Source organism: Fistularia commersonii, chromosome 19, assembly GCF_037954325.1.
Source record: "Fistularia commersonii isolate RoL2024-O1a breed Wild chromosome 19, RoL_Fcom_v1.0, whole genome shotgun sequence".
Classification (NCBI taxonomy): domain Eukaryota; kingdom Metazoa; phylum Chordata; class Actinopteri; order Syngnathiformes; family Fistulariidae; genus Fistularia; species Fistularia commersonii.
Window position 1 is genome coordinate 9,973,067 of NC_141302.1, and position 21,599 is coordinate 9,994,665.

The 21,599-nt window shown below is 39.9% G+C and overlaps 2 protein-coding genes across 3 annotated transcripts in view; both read left to right on the forward strand.

Moving 5' to 3' along the window:
• ppp2r5b (protein phosphatase 2, regulatory subunit B', beta) overlaps positions 1–13,214 on the forward strand; it is a 44,754-nt gene extending 31,540 nt beyond the window's left edge. The window contains exons 7-13 of the mRNA XM_086166502.1: positions 1,521–1,629; positions 6,245–6,298; positions 7,827–7,877; positions 7,955–8,074; positions 8,307–8,434; positions 9,735–9,836; positions 10,544–13,214. Of these exons, the coding sequence (XP_086022628.1) occupies positions 1,521–1,629; positions 6,245–6,298; positions 7,827–7,877; positions 7,955–8,074; positions 8,307–8,434; positions 9,735–9,836; positions 10,544–10,772 (793 nt within the window). The 3' untranslated portion in view covers positions 10,773–13,214. The remainder of the gene's footprint in view (positions 1–1,520; positions 1,630–6,244; positions 6,299–7,826; positions 7,878–7,954; positions 8,075–8,306; positions 8,435–9,734; positions 9,837–10,543) is intronic.
• A 2,710-nt stretch (positions 13,215–15,924) lies between these two features.
• On the forward strand, positions 15,925–21,096 carry LOC147223671 (glycoprotein hormone beta-5-like). 2 transcript variants are annotated; one of them, XM_086166055.1, is made up of 3 exons: positions 15,925–16,404; positions 16,951–17,158; positions 20,517–21,096. In XM_086166055.1, exons 2-3 carry the CDS (start codon positions 16,958–16,960, stop codon positions 20,703–20,705), a joined length of 390 nt encoding a protein of 129 aa, XP_086022181.1. In that variant the 5' UTR covers positions 15,925–16,404; positions 16,951–16,957; the 3' UTR covers positions 20,706–21,096. The 2 variants fall into 2 exon arrangements, with proteins under 2 accessions (XP_086022181.1, XP_086022180.1); XM_086166054.1 differs by lacking the exon at positions 15,925–16,404 and having other exon boundaries at positions 16,880–17,158.
• The last annotated feature ends 503 nt before the right edge of the window (positions 21,097–21,599 follow it).

The following is a 21,599-nucleotide window of genomic DNA, read 5'->3' on the forward strand; positions in this document are numbered from 1 at the left end:
GAGAAAGATGACCGAGGGAGGATGCATCATGGAGGTTAGAGAGAAAGAGAAAGAGAGAGTGAAAGAGGGTAGACTGACATCTTCCAAAAAAAGGAAGGTTTAGAGGAAGCCTGAAGTAGAGATTAGAGAGACAGCAGGAGGGAACTATCACAGAGGGGATGTTCTGTTAAACATACAAAGACACAGACAGGTGATATGAATTTGTCTTAGAGTGACGTTAAATCTAATACTTGTACTGTGCTCTGCATCATTCGACCACCATCGCCCAGCTTTACATAGTAAAAGGAACTGTGTTTAACTCAGGAAGCAGGAAGACAAATGTCCTATTGTCCCTTGTGTGAATGTGTGAATGTGTGTGGGTGTGTGGGTGTTTGTGTGGGTGTTTGTGTGTGGGTGGGTGGGGGGGTGGGGGGTTATGAACGGGGTCAACACATGTGCTGCTCATTATGACCTTGAATATGATCTGTAAATATTCGCAGCAAACCTGCAACGACTCCCATCGCTGCCTCTGAGTCTATTTAAGGATGTGGTTTCAAACACCTCCTGCGTCGTGTCGTTGCCATCTGGCCGTCCTTCTTGTTCATTACAGAGGCTTTTAGTGTGAAAATGAAAAATATTTTTCAAAAATTAGAGAACAATTCTGAGTGTACATGTTTAGGTTCTGACACCCCAAGCTAAAGGTGGCAAAGATGCGTGAGCCCAATTACACTGAATATCTTGTGTACACTCACACACATACTGTACTGAAACATATGAGCTCACACGCACACTTCCCGATACACACACCTTGCATAAGTACTTAGAAAATAAATACAATTAGTGAAGAAAATTACTAAAATGTTATGAAATAATGATGAATATCTTGTAAAACAAGAAATCCACGGAGACTACGATAGTTCAAGGGAAATCAGGTTTAAGGAGGTTTAACTAATTAAATGGTCTAAATAGGTGATTGTTAAACTACAACTTTGGACTGAGGAAGCGTGAGAAGCTCAGTGGTCCAGTGCTCGGTGAAGGTTCTCTGCGGCTCCAGCGGTTGAACACCTTTCTAACAGATCTTCATTTACTCTGAATTTCTCATTTACTTATCTTATCCAGGTTGTCTTTTTTTATGAATTGGTCAAACTCAGTTGCTCTCTTTTCTATTGCCTACATCCTCCTCTTTCTTTTCTTTTACTTTGATAACCCACAATATGATTTACTGGATATTTCCAATTATCTGTCTTTCTTCTCCAAACGAATTTGAGTGTGTCAAAGGACTAACTGAAGTTTACTCCTTATGTTCACTCCCAGTTGAAATTTGAAAAGTTGATCTTGTGACAGCCCTCCACTTGGTTGCCCAGCACATTTTATTTTTCCACAGACTCATCTCAGAATGCAATTCTCTTACAAGTTAAAGAAATACAAATAATGGATACTAATGAAAAGCGGTTCCGGGAAAAATAGATCTTAAGTACTATGATATTGTAATTCTAGTAGCGAGGTAACATGGTGATTTACTCTTTTTTTTTGTCTTCCAGCATCATAAATGGCTTCGCTCTGCCTCTGAAAGCCGAACACAAGCAGTTCCTGGTCCGGGTCCTCATTCCGCTTCACACAGCAAAGTCGCTCTCCATCTTCCACGCACAGGTCTGTTGGTTCTTACTGTGTAACTATCTCACAGAAAGGAAAGCAATGATCCTGATTTTAAATATCATCACATTCTGAACCCTTTTTTTATATCTGGACCTGGAAGCATGATCAAATATAATAAATCTGACATCAGACAGGGAATTTCTTGCATCTTCTATTGTTGACTAAATGGCAGTTCCCTTCAACCATTTTCCTCTGGTTTTAAAAACAGTCAGTGCATGATTGTATGGAAGACAGAGTTGATATGCAAAATATAAAGCAAGACAAAAATACCAAAAAATGCCTAAAATTATAAAAGATGTGGCACCACATTGGATTTCAACATGATCCCATTGGATGAATGTTGATATTTCACCACGTTCTGATCATGTGTGAGTATGATTTTCAGAAAGTTACCAATACTTTTCTTTTCAACTTCCAAACATCATTTTCTTTTTTCTCCATCTTAAAGCAATTTCGGCAGGTCCAATTATTTACACTGCAGGTTTTAATCCTCCACCTGCTGCAGAATCATATTGGCTTATTCGTCTATCGGCTGATTAACTGTGAAATATGTAGCAGGAGAAGGGATTTGCTTCTACTCAGCATTCTCTGCCTTTGCTTAGAGTTTAATTGGCCCATTGGGTGTTACATAACTGTTAACAGAGTGTTAACACATCTGGCATGAATAAGCCCCTGTCGGAACTCAGACAGTTGTATTTTTTATTGTGGAAAAAAAACACATTAAGTAAATAAGGAAAACCATGCTATTTCTGTAATACATCAAATCTGACACTGAGAGGCAGACTTGAGTCACTGATAACGCTGCAGAAAGGACGCGAACGTTGTGTGTGTTCTTTGTGTCTGTATATGCATTCAGGTTATAGTAGTGGTTTGTGTGTGTGTGTTTGTGTGTTTGTGTGTGTGTGTGTGTGTGTGTGTAGTGTGTGTGTATTTCAACCCTTTCACACATTGTTTGTTTATGCAGAAAATATATTTTGTTTTCCATTAAAAATGTCTAAAATGTGCCTGTTTATGTGTGTCTGTGCATGCGTGTTTGTGTGTTGGTGTTTGTCAGTGCATTTGTGTATGTGAGTGTGCGTGTATGTGTATTTTGCAGCAGTGTGCCCTACATTTCTCCTCCTCAGCACTGTCCCTGTGGTTCACATACATAAATATTTCACTTCCACATTAACATGCACACATACACACACACACACACACACACACACACACACACACACACACACACACAAACACACACAAGTACGCACAAGCACACTGGAAGGGTCAGAGGGGAAATGCTGCATGTGGACGGCTGTTTCCCCCTCAGTAGGTGTGGCTGTGCAGGATTTTTGACCCAGATCTGGATCCGAATATCCAAATGCAACGTCACAGAAGCATCTGGAAGTCAGTCTTTTTATACTGGTGAATGTATTTGGACAGGTCGTTTTGTACAACCCAAATAAATTTGTTGTGTCTTCAGCAAGGTGGAAGGTTAAAGTCATTAAATGACATGTTTGCATCATTGATTTCAACTTTAGACATAGAACATGCAGTTATTAGAGCAAAAACAAAATTTGTTTGAGGCGGGGTCTGTTTCTTTTAGTAATAACTTAATCATTTTAATAATTTTTAATGGGTTCTTTTTCATTTTTATATGACTGCTTCTAGATATTCATACCATTACTTAATAGTAATCCTCTTTTCTTAAGAGCAAGAAGCCCATTAGTAGCACATTAGCATGTTCCATTTCACCTTGCTCCTTATTCCTAGTGTGACACCAGCAGCCTGTTTTCACACTCAGTAATGAAAAGGCGACTTCTTTCTTTACTCACTGAAAATGAGATTCCAAATATAATAACAGATAGTTTTGATTTTTGTATGAGGTTACATTTTGTGCAAACACATTCAACCTACTACACAGTAGTGATACATTTTGCAATTTATATCAATGGAGGAAAAAGTGCTTTGCAAGCATTGTAACATGCTAATCAAAATTAATTTCTGTCAACATTTATCTTTTTTGTTCAACTATCATAATTGCATAACAAAACCTTATGTTATCTGTACTGTTATAAAGGACTTCCTTTATGGAACTCAGTCATATTACTGAAACTCTGGCCGATTATAAACTTCGCATTGCTGCAACATTCTGTGCTATAGCGGTGAGATAATTCTCTATAATTCAATGACAGTAAAGAAGCACCACTGTGTCCTGTGGCTGGATGGGTCATTAGATCTGATATATCGAAGTTCTGTTGAGTCACAAGAGAAATCATCACTATGGTGACATATTAGGCCTCACGTATAACAATTCCTGTATCAGAGCAAAGAAATATGACACTGTGATGCTAAAAATATAAAAATGCAATCTAAACTTAGCTTTATTGTGATTGTTAAAATTACAGGGTGTTCCTTGACCTATTATACTCCATGTCTGGATTATTTGGAAAAATTAGAGGATTTCATTTTTCCTGAAGTGTTCAAGTGTGATGCCAAAATTAGCTCAATATTTGCCAGAATTTACCTGGAAGTCTGGAAGAAAAATGTTATTTAGATAAAAGCTTGAAATAAATGAAAACGATGAAATAAAAGGAAATTACTATTTATCTATTAACCAGACTGAGTTGGTTTGGACATGTACAGAGGAGGATTAGTGAATGTTTGGGTAGAAGGATGCTGAGGCCTAGAGGAAAGAACAAAGAGGAGATTTATGAATGGAGGGAAAGAGGACACAAAGTTGGTTGGTGTGAGAAGAGAGGATGCGGAGAAGAGGGTTAAGCTGAGGCAGATGATGGGCTGTGACGACCCCTGTAAGGAGCAGCCCAAAGGAAAAAGAGAAGAAGAAATAAAAATGAATTATCTTAGAAACAGATTGACCCAAAATTTACATTAATTGAAGAATAAAAAAGTATGATAATCAGAAAAAAATGAAAAAATACAGTGGGCAAGCATCAAGGGAGGAATGAATAAAGAATGAAATAGATTACTTCTAGAAACATCTTATGAATGTATTGAACCGCTAAAATCAGGTAAAAGAGTCATTACCATATGGCTATAAGAGTCCTGTGTGTTTTAAATCAAAAAAATAAGTTACATTTCTTTGGACATGGCATTAAAATAATCTTTTTTTCATTACGTGTGATGTATGTATTTTTAAAACATTATTGTCTGAACACTTTGGGGCCAAATCTGTGTCTGACGCACCTTCTGTTATGCCAAGTCCTACATGTGCGAGAGGAGCTAAGCATTAATAGTTATTAGAAGGTTATGGGAAGATTCCCCTCACGGATGCCAGCAGCAGACCTCTCTGGGATGACTTCATCCCGGATGAAACATTTGACCCGTCATCTAAAATGCCCCATGATCATAAACCTTTGCCTGACAATGGCCTCCAGAGCCCACAAAGCACATCCTTACAACGAGAGCAGCGTGTTTACCCCAAGTAGATCCCCCTTATTTGCTACTACTCACCAACACCTTAAATAGTTTGACCGATCACTTCTTTTATTTTTAATCCTTCCTGCTTTTCGTTGGATTCAGGCACGACATTCTCCCTTTTTTTTTTTTTTTAAAGAAGTCCACATGCCCTCCTCCTCTTGCCTTGTGGCACAAGTCGAGGGCACCAAACTTACACCAAGGGAAAGAAAAAATGTAAATTGATGGTAGAACTGACAGAGACTCCCAATGGAACACGGAAAGAAACACGGAAAGAAGAAATCTGTTTTCCACAGGGGGGAACAAAAGAGTAATCAAAAAAAAAAGTTTACGTAATGAGCCCAAAATGAACAAAAACAAAATATATTGAGAAAAAGCAGAGAAGATACGCCAACGAATGAATCAGAAAGAAAAAATATTTTTTCTAGTTATTAAATTGTATTATTTGACCCATTTAAAAGTCAGAGTTGGTCAGGAAAAAGTGCATTTCAATTGTTTCCTTTTTCTTATTTCAAGGGGGAAAAATTTTCATTATTTCATTATATTTTCCCCGGAGATCTCTGAACTACTGACCTTCAAATTCAAGCTGTGCCTGTGACTCACGAATCTGAAAGCCATTAAAGGGAGCGGCTCAGTATTAATTTGAAGGAGGCAGACGTAGAAACGGGACAGACGAGGAGAGACAGGAGGTCTAAACTCTATCTCAGCATGCCCTGAAGGGACGTCCTGTGTGTGACATCAGTCCTTCCGTGGTAAACACATGCACACACAGTCTCCGTCGCCACGGTGCCCACTCGCCACAGCAACCGCCGTGGGTGGAGGGACAACCGCAAAACATGCACGCGCACACACACACACACTCTGAATAATGGGAAACGACTGGGATTATAAATGAGCTGGCAAGAGCAGATGAGGTACACACACACACACACACACACACACACACACACACACACACACGTGGGCATATGCAGGGAAACACACACACAGGCACCCATACACTTGTGATACACATCTCCTGGAAAACGGTCTTTCCGATCTTTTTCAGTGTCTAATCCTGAGGGATAAAACTGAAATCTCTCTTCACTTCTTGTCAACTTCAGGGAATGAGTGTGTGAGAGTGTGTGTATGTGTGGATGTGTGTGTGTGTAAAAGTGAGTGTTTTCCAACCATATGTGTTCTGCCCCTACAGCTGGCCTACTGTGTGGTGCAGTTCATGGAGAAAGATGCTACGGTGACTGAATATGTAAGAATTTGACTGTTTTTCCTTTCACACGTTCACACCAGACAAGGGGCATCGCCCGGTCAGGGAGCAAGACTCTCTGGTTACATAAATCTTGTTTTCTGACACAAGGGTTGCCAAGATTTCAGATTTCCAAAGCCATCCAGAAATCTTTCGGCTCAGTGTCGTCACTTTTACTTCCAGCTCAACAAGTTCGTGCTCCACAGTCTGTGTGTTTTTGGCTGACTTCAGAGAAAAACTTCACGATGCATGAGCTGTCCAGCACCAGGGAGGGGGTTTAAGGATTTCAGAGACTCCCTTCACTCCTCAGGCAAAGACAAATAATGTCCTATTTTGTGATTCTGCTGAAAATAATCCTAGGGAAGAAAGCTATACACAGACTTCCATTTTCAGATTATATGATGGCTTCTTGTCTGTAGGTTTTACTATAAATTAAAAAAAAGATGGTCAAACTACGTGAGAAGTTTTATGAGAAGCGTGGCAATTTAGGGGGAAAAGTGAAATGCCCAGGTTGAACAGTTGCAAAAAGTTTGCTTTTTTTTGTCTAAAAGAAACTCAATCACAAATCCTGAGGTTTGTAAGAATTTATTTTTGTTTAAAGATACAAGTTTTGCAGCAAGAATGTCCCTGGTCCAACACTGACAGGAGGCTTTTCTGTGTGGAGTCTCAATATCCCCCCCATCTCTGCATGGGGGAGAACATTCACTGGCAGATTCATTGGACATCCTAAATTTCCCAGACATGTGAATTACAGGGTGAATGGTGTTTTGTTTCTATCTGATGCCCTGTGATTGACTGGTGAACCTGCCTTTCGCCCAATGACAGCTGGGATCAGTTCCAGCCCTCACTTGACCCTTACTGCAGGATAAGTAGTATACAGAATGAATGAATATGCCCGCAATATATTTAAAAACTAAGAATGAAAAGAAGAGTTTTACACCCAGGCTAAAATGTTTCATTTTCTAAGTTTAGAAATTAAGCCATGAACCGGAGAGCCTGGGGCTCAGCAGCAGGTCAGTGGACAAAAACTGAGAGATTCACTGCCCCGTCTTGTGGTTTGGAAGTCTCAATTTAATCAAATTAATTTCCTGATCTATTTTCCAGCCTCATGATGCATAATGCCATACTTTCAAATCCCACGCACAATGTAACTATTTTGCACACTCTCATTTCTGGTAAAGGTAGAGATTTAATTCCCCCTTTTCACAAAATTCAAGTTATCCGTTTCAGGTTATCCGTTATTTCAGCTGTAGTTGCTTTCAGTAAAAACTCCTCTTGAAATGATCAACTTCGTCTGTTTTCTCTGCATGTCTCGTGTAAGCGACAAATGAAAGGTCAGAAGAACAAGAAGTACATTTTATGCTGTGAACATAAATCATTGCTGATCTTCTTTACATACGTAACACAAACAAAGGCTGTCGCCCTGCAGTTAGATGTTGTTAGAAGCGTCAACCACTTCGCTCACCAACACCATGGGTTCAGGGATGCACCATAACCATGAAGACTTAAATACCATGTGTTTTCTCCTCAGATCATCAGAGGGCTGCTCAAGTACTGGCCCAAAACCTGCACGCAGAAAGAGGTGAGGAGGCCATCAGAGCTTGCTAGGGAGGGTTCTTCTCGCAGTTATGGGTTTACTAAATTCATTTGTGTGTCCAGGTGATGTTCCTGGGAGAGATCGAGGAGATCCTGGACGTGATCGAGCCGTCTCAGTTCATCCGGGTTCAGGAGCCCCTCTTCAAACAGATCGCAGCATGCATCTCCAGCCCTCACTTCCAGGTGGGCTTTATGTTTTGTGTGGAAATGTGTTTATGTGTGTGTATGTTTTTTATCACACAAATGTTGCCTTTGCTCGTTTGTAAGGTCTGCTTAGGAAATAAACCGGATGGTAGTCTTTGTCATATATTTCAATCTGTTGCTCTGATCAGCCTTTAAAGGTAACGTTTTATGTCCCTGCATTCGTGTGTGCACATGTGCACGTGTATGTCTGTATGTGTGTTTGATGTTGTAGGTAGCGGAGCGGGCTCTTTACTTCTGGAACAATGAATACATCCTCAGTCTGATCGAGGAGAACTGTCAAGTCATCCTGCCGCTGGTGTTCGCCACCCTCTACAGAGTCTCCAAGGAGCACTGGAACCAGTAAGACACACACACACACACACACACACACACACACACACACACACACACACACACATGCATGCACACTGGCCCACACAAGCCAAATGAAGGTGAATGTGCCCCCTGATATTCAGTGATATCTGCAAGGATTTTACTTTACACACCCTAAAATGAGCTTTTAAATACTTCAGTCTTCAATCTTGTTGAAATAATCAACGGGAGATGAAAATGCAGGATTTCACTTTTCATCCACTTTTAATCACTTTTAATTGTTGTTGTACATTAATATCAGTTTAAGAAATGCCAGTATGACATGCATGGAGGTCACATTTTCATTTAGGCCTGTTATAGAAGCTTAAGCCTGATGCAAAACAAAACTCATGAAGGATCAAACATGACCTGATCCCAACTCCTTTCAGACAATAAGCTGTTGTCTGTTTAATGCACAGTATTTGAGAACAGCATAATACTGTGTTTGCGTCATGGGGAAAAAAAAATCGTCAGAAACAAAAATCTCGAGCAAATGACATATGGAGGGCTGCTGTATCAGACTGGAGGAATCAAAGGAGGTGCAAAGAATCCAAAACAATCCAAGCGTCTCCAAGAGGTTGTTAAATCCTCAAACTTATTTCAACACACAGTGGCTGATTCAGATCTTTTATTAATACTCCAGTCACCACTACTTTTATTTCTACTCTAAAAGGGAGCCTTGGATTGCGTGGAAGGTGTCAATCATGCTGGAGAGCCTACAGACAAATCACTCTTACTCTTAAGATAACTCTAATTATTATAGTTTTGAAACACATAGCACAGTGTAGAGCGTTACAAGTGTAACAGCACAGTGTGGATTGTTTTAATACGTGTGCAGTTCCTAATAATATTTAATATCTGACAGTGCAGCCAACGAAAACCCATTAAACTAGTTCTTATGCCATTAGACTGTTTAACCAGGAAGATTACATAATACTATTTTTTTCACAATGTTGAATTTGCAAATGTGCAATAATTGAGTACAAAGATATTCTCTATCTTTCTACATGATGAATTTTTTTTCAAATTAAAATATTGAAAGGTACAGATGCAACATACGGTAAATAAACCTTTTTCTCAAATGTTTAACTCTTTATGTGATGAAATATCAGTTGAGAAATGCAAGTTTAAAAATTTCATGCTATTATATGATAAGGGCATTAGTGAAACAACAGGCACATGTACTAAAAATAGCATGACTGATAGCTCAGCATCCAATATCATGGCCCACAACTCAATCGGACTGACAACCAACAGGATTCATGAACTTCCAACTCTGCGTTTCCAGGACCATCGTATCTCTGATCTACAACGTGCTGAAGACCTTCATGGAGATGAACAGCAAGTTGTTTGATGACCTCACTGCCTCCTACAAAGTGGAGAAACAGAAGTGAGTCTGACTCATTCTAAATGAATGTGTGTGTCTGTGTGTGTGCGTGTGTGTATGCTGTGTTTGAGTCACCGGATACAACATTGACAACAAAAGGGAGAAATAGAAGGCACTTAAGCACATCATTTTTGAGACAGTATTTCACGATGTAAGTATGTATCACTTAGCTCATCTGCTGCAAACAGATCCGAACCAGATTCAAATTGTTCTCAAGCCTCTTTTTCTTGTCAACATATCCTATTTATTTCAAATTACAAGTATGCCTGCTCACATTGAAGAGATCTGTATAGATCATCATTTTTGTTTAATTTCATTTGACAGAGAAACAACAGACTTTTTCGTGTTTTTAGGGGTTAGGTTTTAGTTTGGAGAGTTTACAGTTTTTTTTCTGATTGTGTTTTTCCAATTTGTTTGTGTGGATTTTTCTGTACTTACTGATTCAGATTATTTATACCCACTTTTATCAACAGGTCACCTGAGATTTTTCTAGCCCTACCATCAACCTGAGAGTTGGGTCAAAATTATAGACAATAAATAAATGACTTTTATCGTTTAACTAATATTTAATGGTCTGGTGTGTGAGACCCCAGATAACCCACCCAAAGCCATATGAGGCTAATTGTGCATGTGCCCGCTGTGTGAAATATTAGCTTGTTTCAAAATGCTCATTTCACCCCTATTTTCTTCCCCCCAACCTGCTCCTCCAGAGAGATGAAGCGGGAGAGGGAGCGCGCCGAGCTGTGGCGAGGCTTGGAGGAGCATCAGGAGCGCTGGCTGCAAATGCTCACAGAGGCTGCCAGGAACCAGCGCAACCTCCAGGAACGAGGCGAGAGAGGGGACCCGCCAACATCCTCGTCCCCACAGACGGCTAACTCCGACCAGCCCGAGCCCAAGCCTAGCGGGGCGTCCTCCGGGGCTGGGGAGAGCGCCACCTAGGTGTCACTCAACATTGATGGGATCACATTAGCATAGAGCATAGGGAGAAGACATGATGGTAAAAGTGTTGGGAGATCTCGGACAGAGAAGGGTGTAAAACATTTATTTGGTTCACTCCAACTCAATGATCCAAGAAAAAGACTGCACCCTTCTTCTGGCAGAGGTGTGTGAAACTGTTTCTCTTTTTTTCTGTACCCAAAGTATGTTGCAGATCAGAAGATGAGTGTCATCCAAAACGTGCAGTTTGCATTTTAAATTATAAGCTGGATTATTAACTCGCAAAAACAGATGTCAAAAAGAGTGGCTGACTTGCTTCAAATCAGCCTTTAAATTAAACAAAAAATCCCTTATGGTGCAAAACTAACCAAGTTTTAACACATCTTACTTGTCTCAACATTTAACCAACCAAGTCCAAATCTATACCGTGGCCTCATATTTATTTATCTTGTGGTCAAAAAGGCTTGTCTCATGCGTGAATAGCACAATTCATTCATTGAATGAAAGAGGCAATTCCACACAGATTTCCCAAAACTCTTACCACGTATACACACACACACACACACACACACACACACACACACACGCACACACACACACAGACACACACACCCACACGCACACAGATGCAGGTACATACTTAGTGTAAATATGAAAACAGCCAGTGTATCTACGTAAAATAAATTTCACACGCCAACAACCATCTGTTGCACCGAACAATTCATACACATCTTTGTGACACACACACACACACACACACACACACACACACACACACACACACACACACACACACACGTGCGCGTGGCATACTCACATACACAGACGCACACACTAAATCACACACATAAATGGTTCTGGCGCTAACTCCTCTCCCATTCTGTCGGGTTCCACCAAAGGATGCGCCACGAGTCCCTCAAGGTTAAACAACCACTGATGAAGATGATGATAATGATATAAAGTACAATAATGTACCTTCTTCTTACTTGTTACTCTACTACTACTACTCTACTCTAAGTACTACTGATGATGATGATGATGTTTTTATATATACATATGTCTCTGGATATTTCTGTAGTGTATTATGGAAGAAACACTAGTGTAGCAGATACTATAAAGGGGAAGCCTGGCTTGAATTTTGAATCCATATCACATGTCAACAGTAAGAGGCCATAATGTGAGAGCTGAAAATTCAGCAGAATTCCCCTTTAAACGACCTTGAGGGGAGGAACAAACTGGATTGGTGGCAGCTGTTTTTCTTTTATTTTGAAACTTTGGCTGTATGCGGCATCGTGGTTGAATTTGAGAGGGTTGTTGCTTTAGGATTTATGAACTCATTCCACCTTGGTATTGCTTTAAATGTGCCCTATGGAGTTTTCCTCTAAGCCAACTCTATGTTCCGGCAGGAGTTAATGTGTTCCTTTTCATCTCTCCTTCATGATACATGCACACGACTGTTTTCTCATTATCTACTCATTTTTAACCTTGCCATGTTTACACTTGTGTTTACCATCTCTCTCTTGTCATCTTCTTCAGTGCGTGTGTATGAATCCATTTCTTTACCGCCACTTGAGTGACAGAGTGCAAAACCTGCGTCAGGAATATGTATCCCATTCTCACACACGTGTGCATGTATGTCCTGCCTGTGCATGAAACAAAGAGGAACCCTCACTGAAATCTCGCTCCATATACTCTACAGGGTATGTCCTACTTTTCATTGTACTTTATTTGATTTTACTCTTTTGAGGGGGTGGACATTTCACTTAAAAGCGTTCGATATCATCAACATTCTGAAGCTACAGGGTACATTTAACTGAATCCAATTTTACTGAAAGTCACCCAATGAAATTTCAATGTTACAAACCTGCTCAGTTGTCAATTTTATAGTCACCAGGATTAGTTTTCCCAGCTTCTGACCAAAAATTTTGTAAGCCCCACCTGACGTAGAGGTTACCGGAGGGCACATCAAGCGCCACAAGTATCTCAAACCAAAAGAAAAACAGCGTAATCCAGTTGGATTTCTGGACCCGGAGAGAGTCTGCTTCTGTGGGCTCTGCAGACGCGATGCTGCTAGATGGCGACCATGACGATGACGTTAACCAACAATAGTCTGTTTCTTCTTGTCTGATCGTTACGATAGAGTCAGTGGATTAAGGGGGGGGACTGAAAAAAAAAAAAATTAGCAATATTTTCATTCATTCAGGATAATATGTGTAATTTTTGGGGGGGTTAATCACACAAAGTGATAGTCCCACTTAAATGTTTACGCCCCCGACTCTTCTTTTTACTCCTGTTGCGTCCTTGGTATTCACATTGTCTTAAAGGTACTTTATGTGTAAATTTATTTGATGAACAATGATTTTTGCTTTGTAATTATGTTGTCACTTTTCTTGTTTTTTGTATGATATTGTTCATTTTTTGTGGAAAAAAAATTATTTTAATTGATCTATTTATTTTCTATTTGATCAGGAAATGTAATCTTATTTGAACACAATGGTCAGGTTGGGTTTGGGTGCGTGTGAGTGTGCACGTGCGTGTGCTGGGGTGTGTGTGTGAGCAGGAGAAGTACCTAGACAGAGTGATTGAGAACAAGAGAAAGAAGTTTTCTCTGCTTCTTTTTCTCTCTCTCTCCCCTTCTCTCCCTCCTGGACAGTCTGTATTCGAATGTATCATGAAACAAATTGATTGTTTTTTTGTTTTGTCTTTTACTGCTTGAGACGCAGAGCTACCTGTCGGCTGCTTCGTAACCAAACATTCAAAACCTCTTCAAACCAGCAGTTTTTTTAATTTCTTTTAATAACAAGAAAAAAAAAAAACAATAACAAAACAACATAAAGCTGTGTTCAGTTCATGTCTGAGTCAACAAGGTTTTGAAATCCACGTTTTAAATGAGAGGCTTTGTGTTTCTCATCTTTCGGACGCTTTAGATTTGGTTTGAAACAAATGACTCATTGTGATTTTTTTCCATTTTGCAGTTCCCATGAATACCTTTATACTTTCACATTTTTAAATAGCTCTTATTTTATTTCAGTCAACCAGTCATCAGTAGTGGAGAATCAAAAACGTTTGAATCCCAGCCTAATGAAAGCAGTGTGCACTGGTCAAGGAGGCTTACTGGACCCCCTGGTGGCCATAGGTGGGAATGTAGACTGATGCACAGCAAAGAAAACATTGGGTTGATGTTCATGTGGGAGGAAACAAAACAAAACTCCCAAATCATTTATTTTTAAAAAAAGTGAGGTTAAAGAAAATGATTGGCTTTTTTGTGTATTACCCAGAATTCTATATCATTCTGCTAAGCCCAATTTGTTTAGAAGAAGTTGTGAATGTTGTAATTTCCCCATATTTCTCCCAAGTGTTTCCTTGAACCTGCAAAGATGAAGTTTGAAGTGCTTAACATTAAATAGCAACCTCAGTCACGATCTTTATGCTGATATAGTAAACTTAAACTGATGGGTTAATAACCTGTAACTCAGTTCACAAATATGTTTGGAAAGTTCTTTAGGCTGAGATGATTTTTTTTCACATTGTTGCATCCAAATGTAATGTTATAGGCCATAAGAGGTACAAATATCACCATGATACTCCTGCAAAATACACAAACCAGCAAATGGATCAAACATCCATGTAATAGGTCAAACCCGGTTTGGATTTCAAGTCTTTTGTTGATTCAGACAACAGGCAGAAACTTACCTGCAAAGATACAAACCTCGACTTCATCGTCCTCAAAGTCAGCTTTTTTCCCACCAATTTGTTGTGACTGGTTTGCTCAAATATCTCGTTGATTGACAGTAACTCTGCAGACCTGTGGGACAAAAAACCCACCTGCCACTCCCTCTGATTCCCAGTGAGACCAAAAAATATTTCAAGTTCTCACTGTTTATTCACCAAGTACTCAAGAACAGGAAGTGAGAGAGGATAGTATGTGTGTGCAGACAGCTCTGGTATTCCCTCGTAGACAGCTGTTAAAATTAGTGGCACAGTTATGACTGGAAGGGTGGGGGTTCACCTAACAATTATGAAACAAAAAAATATATTCAGTTGGATTTGAGTGACATTTTTCAACAAAAAGAATCGGAAAAAAATGAATCCTTTTTTCCCATCCCAAATTTCTTAGATTTCCTTATTGATTTTCAAGTTGTTTTTTTTTTTTTTTTTTTTTTTTAATTTAAGCTTCTTTGTTCATGTCTTTGGATGATGGTAAAATCTTTTTAGTAAAATCTTTTTATGTACTTTTTATTATAGCCACTCCAGGCCTCAGTGAGCCCCTAGACCCAATGCAAACTTCGCCTGTGGTTCCAATGTCACCACGCTGCTTCTTCACATTTCTGTCTGCGAATGAATTTATACGGAGGGGAGGTGTGAAATGACAGTCGCTGAAATCAAAGGAGAAGAAAGAGAAAAGGAAAGGGTTGGAAATGATAGAATGGCAATAAGTCCGAGCATCAGTAACGAAGGAGGATTCAAACGCATTACGTAGCAATTTCACAGAACTTCTAGATTTGCACTGTCTGCCCAATGGTCTGTGTTTGTTGTGTTGAAGAAAAAGCTTTGAGAAGATGATAAAGACGATGCAGAGGAACATGATGTATATTTTGGGGACCAACACAGTGGTGGGGGGTTTGAATGTAGAGAGCCTTACAACTGTACGTAACATTACAGGGGGGTGTAGAATGGAGGATAAAAAACTATGTGCTAAAAATGAAACTTCACTTTGAGAAAACACTCTGTGGATGTCTGCTGTTTTCTTGTGTCGCTTTCTTGTCTCTTCATTGCTCATACCAATTTTATGGCGGGGAAAAAAAAAAATCAAGCGATTTGGATTTGTGACTGGACATGATAATCTTGTCCGTTATGAACAACACATATCCATCCAGTGATTTAAAATATTTAAGCAATATTTTCATTCACTTGGGACAAAGATATTTTTATGGGGAATTCATTCGATTGAGATTGGCGTTTTCATTGTTGTGGTACGTTAGCACGAGAATGCGCTATGCAGCTAAGTATAACATTTGATACACTACTCAAAGAATGAATGCAGACACTTTAACTGTTGTGATCATATATCTCTAACCCATTTCAGAGGAGATTTCCATTCAGGAGGCTGAATCCAATCAAAACTATCCATAGCTTAAAGCGCTTAATAAATGAGATAAAATGTTTCATAGCACTGGAATGCAAAGTTGGGGGCATAAATGTTACTGTAACATCAGGAAAGACTATTAAAAAGGTTTTATCCAATAAATGAACTAATGAAATGCTGTCTTTTAAAAGAAACAAGGGGTATGTCATGGACAAGTTAATTTTACCATCAACTCTCTTACCATCAATAAGAATGTTGTAAGGTTCAATTAAGAAATTATCACACACATACACACACACAGATACAGACTGAGGTTAAAAAAGCATAGACAAGCATCAGGATTTTCCAGGGAGTCTCCATTATTTCTGGCTTGGGGTCTCTAATGGTATTTCATTGTAATTGCGATGATGTCAGAGTGTCCGTCCACCCTAATGGCCTTCTAAAAACAACAACAAGGACAGATTGGTTCCATTTACTGGTTGTTGTCTGGGCAGAGACACACGGGACTCCAGCAGCTTAAATCCCTGCAAGATCTCCAGACTGAAAAAGGTTAGTTTCCCCCCATAAAACCTTTTAAATGATATGAAAAACTTACTTTGTATAACGTACCATTTTTAATGATTTAAGCCTGATTAAGGTCTGGAAACTCTATTATTATGTCACATTTTTCCATTGCAAAATAAGTACTTTTTTTTGTTGTGTTTCATCCCCCGCGTGTATTTTAACTCTCTTTCTCAGTGTAAATGGTTCCTTAAAGGACATGTGTTCGTCTTAGTATATATGATTCTTTTTTTTATTTTTATTTGCAGGCTAAAGAAGAATAAGAATGTGTTTGTGGCTCTTTCTAACTGAGATATATTTGTTGTCGTTCGTTGTTGTTGTTGTCATTGTACAGTTTAAAGACTCGAAAAATGCATTTTCAAAAAACGTAGTACTGCCACTGATTAAAGTTATTATACTAAACAGCAGAGGGAGCTGTGGGTCATATTCCTAATTCCACAACATACTAGGCATACTGGAAGTGAATATAAATCTGCCATGACCTCCACAGATGATTCACATATTGATTATTTTATATCTTTGTCAATTCACAAGTCGTAGCATGCATCCTCACCCCCTGCCTCTACTCCTGGTTCTGCTGCTGGCCGGCTATGCAACCGTGGTGTGCGTTGCCGTGGCAACCACGCTCCATGGTTTCCGAGGCTGCGCAGTGCGAGAGTTCTCCTTTATCGCCCAGAAGCCAGGCTGCAGGGGGCTGCGTGTCACCACGGAGGCCTGCTGGGGGCGCTGTCACACTTGGGAGGTATCGTCAAGTCAGACGAAGCACCCGCCATGTTGCTACAACTTCCTATTTCCTCTGTTATTGTGTTTTTTTTTTAAACATCTTTTCAACTGACACTTGTTAGTCCCCTTTTACCTCAATTGAAATCCGACGTTTAGCTCATTTGCAGATGAAAAAAAAAAACAATACAATTTTTAAAATTTATACGCTTTAAAATTTTGGACATAGTGTTGCGGCTTGTTTAGAGGAATGTTTGGAGTTCTGTGACTTCCTTCCTGTGTTTTTAGATGAGCTAGTGTGAGGGTACAGGATGTGAGTGAGGGAGAGCGCGAAAGATGTGAAGGTTAAGTTGAACAGCTGTTGCTTAAATGTGGCATAGTTGTTCATAATTGTCAGTTAACCAGCAACTCGTCATAGCTAGGCACGTCCGCTCAGACGTTACAATATATTTCAGTGCACACTTAAGAAATGTGGGCAACTATTCATTACGAAGGTAATGTCTTAAGTGGATTTTCAGAACCAAATGTGTTAGATTAGCTTAGCTTTAAAGATGAAGGAAATTTAATCTTATACTCTAAAGCATACTGAATAATGCAGCCTCAGGGAGGCGTGAGTGTCTCCCTGAGCCGATGCAAAGTCCGAGTAAATGCAGAGGGTTGCGTCAGGAAGGGTATCTGGCATTAAACTTTTGCTAAAACCAAACATGCAAATCAAACCTAATAATCTCAAACCGGATCGGTCGAGGCTCGGATTAACAATGGCCGCCATGGGTACTGATGACCTCCAGAGTACCAGTGGAAATTGGGCTACTGTGTGTTGAGGTAGGGTAGGAAGAGGGTGTGTTCGGAAGCAGAGAGAGAAGAGCAAAGGCAAGAGTCTGGGACTAAGAGTAGGGACTCTGAATATTGGGACGATTACAGGAAAAGGCAGAGAGTTGGTCAACATGATGCAGAGAAGGAAAGTGGATATACTGTGAGACCAGGTGGAAAGGTAGCAAGGCTAGAAGCTTGGGAGCAGGCTTTAAGTTGTACTATCATGGTACTGACAGGAAGAGAAATGGAGTAGGAGTTATCTTGGGAATGCTCTGGAGTTGAGAAGAATGTCATGTAGACTTATGAGTCTGAAACTGGAAATTGAAGGTGTGATACACAATTTCGTTAGTGGCTATGCCCCGCAGGTGGGATGTGAGTTTGAGCAGAGGTTCTGGAATGAGTTAGATAAAGTGATGCAGAATATCCCCAGAGATGAGAGAGTGGTAATTGGTGCAGACCCCAATGGGCATGTTGGTGCAGGCACTTGAGGGGATGAAGAAGGTATGGGCAGATTTGGAATACAGGATAGAAACGCAGAGGGACAGATGGTGGTAGATTTTGCAAAAAAGGATGGAAATGGATGTAGTGAACCCTTTTTTTTTCCAGAAAAGATAGGATCATAGGGTAATTTATAATAGCAGAGGTAGGAGCACGCAGGTAGACTACATCTTGTACAGACAAGGTAACCTGAAAGAGATCAGTGACTGCAAAGTAGTTGAAGGTGAGAGTGTAGCCAGACAGCATAGGATGGTGGTTTGTAGGATGACTCTGGTGAAAAGGAAGATCAAGATGACAAAAGTATAGCAGAGGACAAAGTGGTGGAAGCTGAAAAGGAGGAGTATTGTATGGTTTTCAGGGAGGAGTTGAGAAATGCTCCGGGTGGTTAGGGAGAGCTTACAGATGATTGGGCAACTAACAGCTACTGTTATCAAAGAAGCAGGTAGGAGAGTACTTGGTGTATCATCTGTAAGGAAATTAGATAAGGAGACTTGGTGGTGGAATGAGGAAGTGCAGGAGTATAAACAGAGAAAGTGGTTAGCAAAGAAGAAGTTGGACACTGAGGGGACTGAAGAGACCAGACCAAAGTACAGGGAGGTACAGAGTAAGGTAAAGATAGAGGAAGCAATGACAAAACAAAGGCTGTTCGGTGACTAGTATGCTCGGTTGGACAGTAATGAGGGAGAGAATGATCTATCCAGGTTGGCAAAACAGAGAGATAGAGATGGAAATGATGTACAGCAGGTCCGAGGTAAAGAGGTAAAGAAACAGATCCAAGCAGGTTGGAATGGGTGGAGAAAATTATCAGGGATACTATAGTATCAGGGGTACAATACAATCGAAGGCTATCAGCCAGAATGAAAGGAAAGGTGTACAAGACAGTGGTGAGATCAGCGATGTTGTAAGGCCTAGGAACAGCTACAATCACGAAAAGACAGAAGGAAGAGCTAAAGGTTGAAGAGATTAAGATATTCGGTTCTCTTTTGGGAGTGACCAGGATGGATAGGATCAGGAATGAGTCCATCAAAGGAAAAGCACGTTAGACATTTTAGAGAGAAGGTCAGAGGAGCCAAAATGAGATGGTTTGGTCATGTACAAAGGAGGGATAGTGAATATATTGGTAAGAGGATGCTGGAATTGGAGTAGCCAGGAAGTCTCGAGGAAGACCAAAGAAAAGATTTATGGACGATTTATGGGGTTGCTGGGAAATTTGTAGGTGAGGTTTAGGGTGCAAGGTGTTTTACCTGGAACTGGCGGGAACAGAGGTTTTGCCAGCTTGTGTGGTGTGGCTGCGGCCAACAACAGCTATTGCTTATTAAACGGATGTTTTACTGTCAACCAGATCTTTTTCCTGACTAAACCGCTACAATACTTTCAAGTTATCAGTCAGTTACTGGCCATATCTGATTTTTTTAAGAATCCGAAAATGAAAAGTTATATTCGCTGGATGTTTTCACAGAGCTTACTGATTGCAACATCTCCGTCCCCAGTTTGTGTAAATTGGACAGAATTGTCTTTGGTATGAATCGAGACACAGAACTGAAGCCACAACCTGCTAGCGAGACATATTTTATGTCTTTAAATTACATCTGTGTATATATATATGTGTGTGTGTGTGTGTGTGTGTGTGTGTGTGTGCGTCTGTGTATTCGTGTGTGTATCAAATAAACTCGGTAAATCAAACAGACCCACACAACGATATAATGGGGTACATATTTTTTTCAGTTATTATAGTAGATGTTTTTTTCCTTTCTTTCTCAAAACCTTTATTGAACTTACAAAGTACAAACAAACAAACATGGCTAAATTCAATTCTACATCAACGACATAAAAGGTACGTTATATTAGCCTTTGGCTGAGCAAAGCTAAACTAGCCCAGCTACGTGTACCGGAAGTTGAAGACTGGTTCCAGGTTTTTTATATTTGTATTTTTTTTGTTTCAGTATTTTTATTTTCTTATTTGTTTTAAGACTGGTTCCAGGTGTTGAGTTCATTATCACCAAGTGTTTGCGCCACTTCATTCTTCCATTGAGATTGTGGAGATGACTTTGTACCATTTCTGCGTGCAGAGACCGGTGCCGGACCCGCCCTACATCCACCGACACCACCGGGTGTGTACGTACAGTCGCAGCCGGCAAATGACGGCGCGGCTGCCGGGATGCCAGCCGGACGTCTCCCCGCTGTACCACTACCCCGTGGCTCTGCACTGCCACTGTGCCATCTGCTCCACGCAGGACACGGAGTGTGAGACTTTTTGAGGGAAACTGCATGACGGCCTTGGAAGCCCCTGTTAGCCAAATGTGAGACTGTATCCGGAGGCTAATGGCATGTTAGAATGAGGTTCGTATCCAGCTAGCGATATTAAAGATATGTTGAAATACAAGATATAATAGAAGTGGAATTTGGACTCTCGTTCCTGAAAAGTGGCGACTATTTGCATTTAATTTAACATGGCTGTGCAATAAAGGAGGAATAAATGACCATTTGGTAACGATTCTTATCCTTTCTGGAAATTAGTCCTGCCGGTATTTTTCATGACGATACGAATACTTCTTCACACATTGTATAGAAGGCCACTATCGCCTGTATTTAGGTGTTTAGCTTTTGGTCCTGCACCATTCCATGTATTGTATATATATTGATATTTGGTTGCACAAAAAGGGATTGTTGCCTACCTACGAGAGCTGAAATATATTGTGTTCCATTTTTTTCAAAGTTATTCTCATTGCCATAACTACACTGCTCAAAAAAAAGGGAACACTTAAAAAAAACAACTTTGATGTAATGTCCTTAAAACAAGTCAAAATGAATCTGTGTTGCTTCCTTAGTGGACACTATGATTTCACAGAAGTGTGATTGACTTGGAGTTACATTATGTTGTTCAAGTGTTCCCTTTATTTTTTTGAGCAGTATATTAACTAGGGTATTTCGGGAGGTTTCAGCCACATCTCAGTTCTCTTAATTCAAATTTAAATGAACAAGGACAGACAGAGAATATTTAAACATCCATTTAATTGAGGTTAGGTTTGCAGAATAGAAATTTATTGAAATAAAATTTCATCACAAACTATACAGTGTGCATTCTTTCTTTTTCATGTAATTGACATTTAAAACATTCTTTGGTTTCATCAATAGATATTTACAATATGTCA

Coding starts and splice junctions, on each gene's coding strand:
- LOC147223671 (XM_086166054.1), top strand. CDS start 16,907: ATGATTCACATATTGATTATTTTATATCTTTGTCAATTCACAAGTCGT. Junction 17,159..20,516: donor GGCGCTGTCACACTTGGGAG/GTATCGTCAAGT, acceptor TTCTGCGTGCAG/AGACCGGTGCCGGACCCGCC.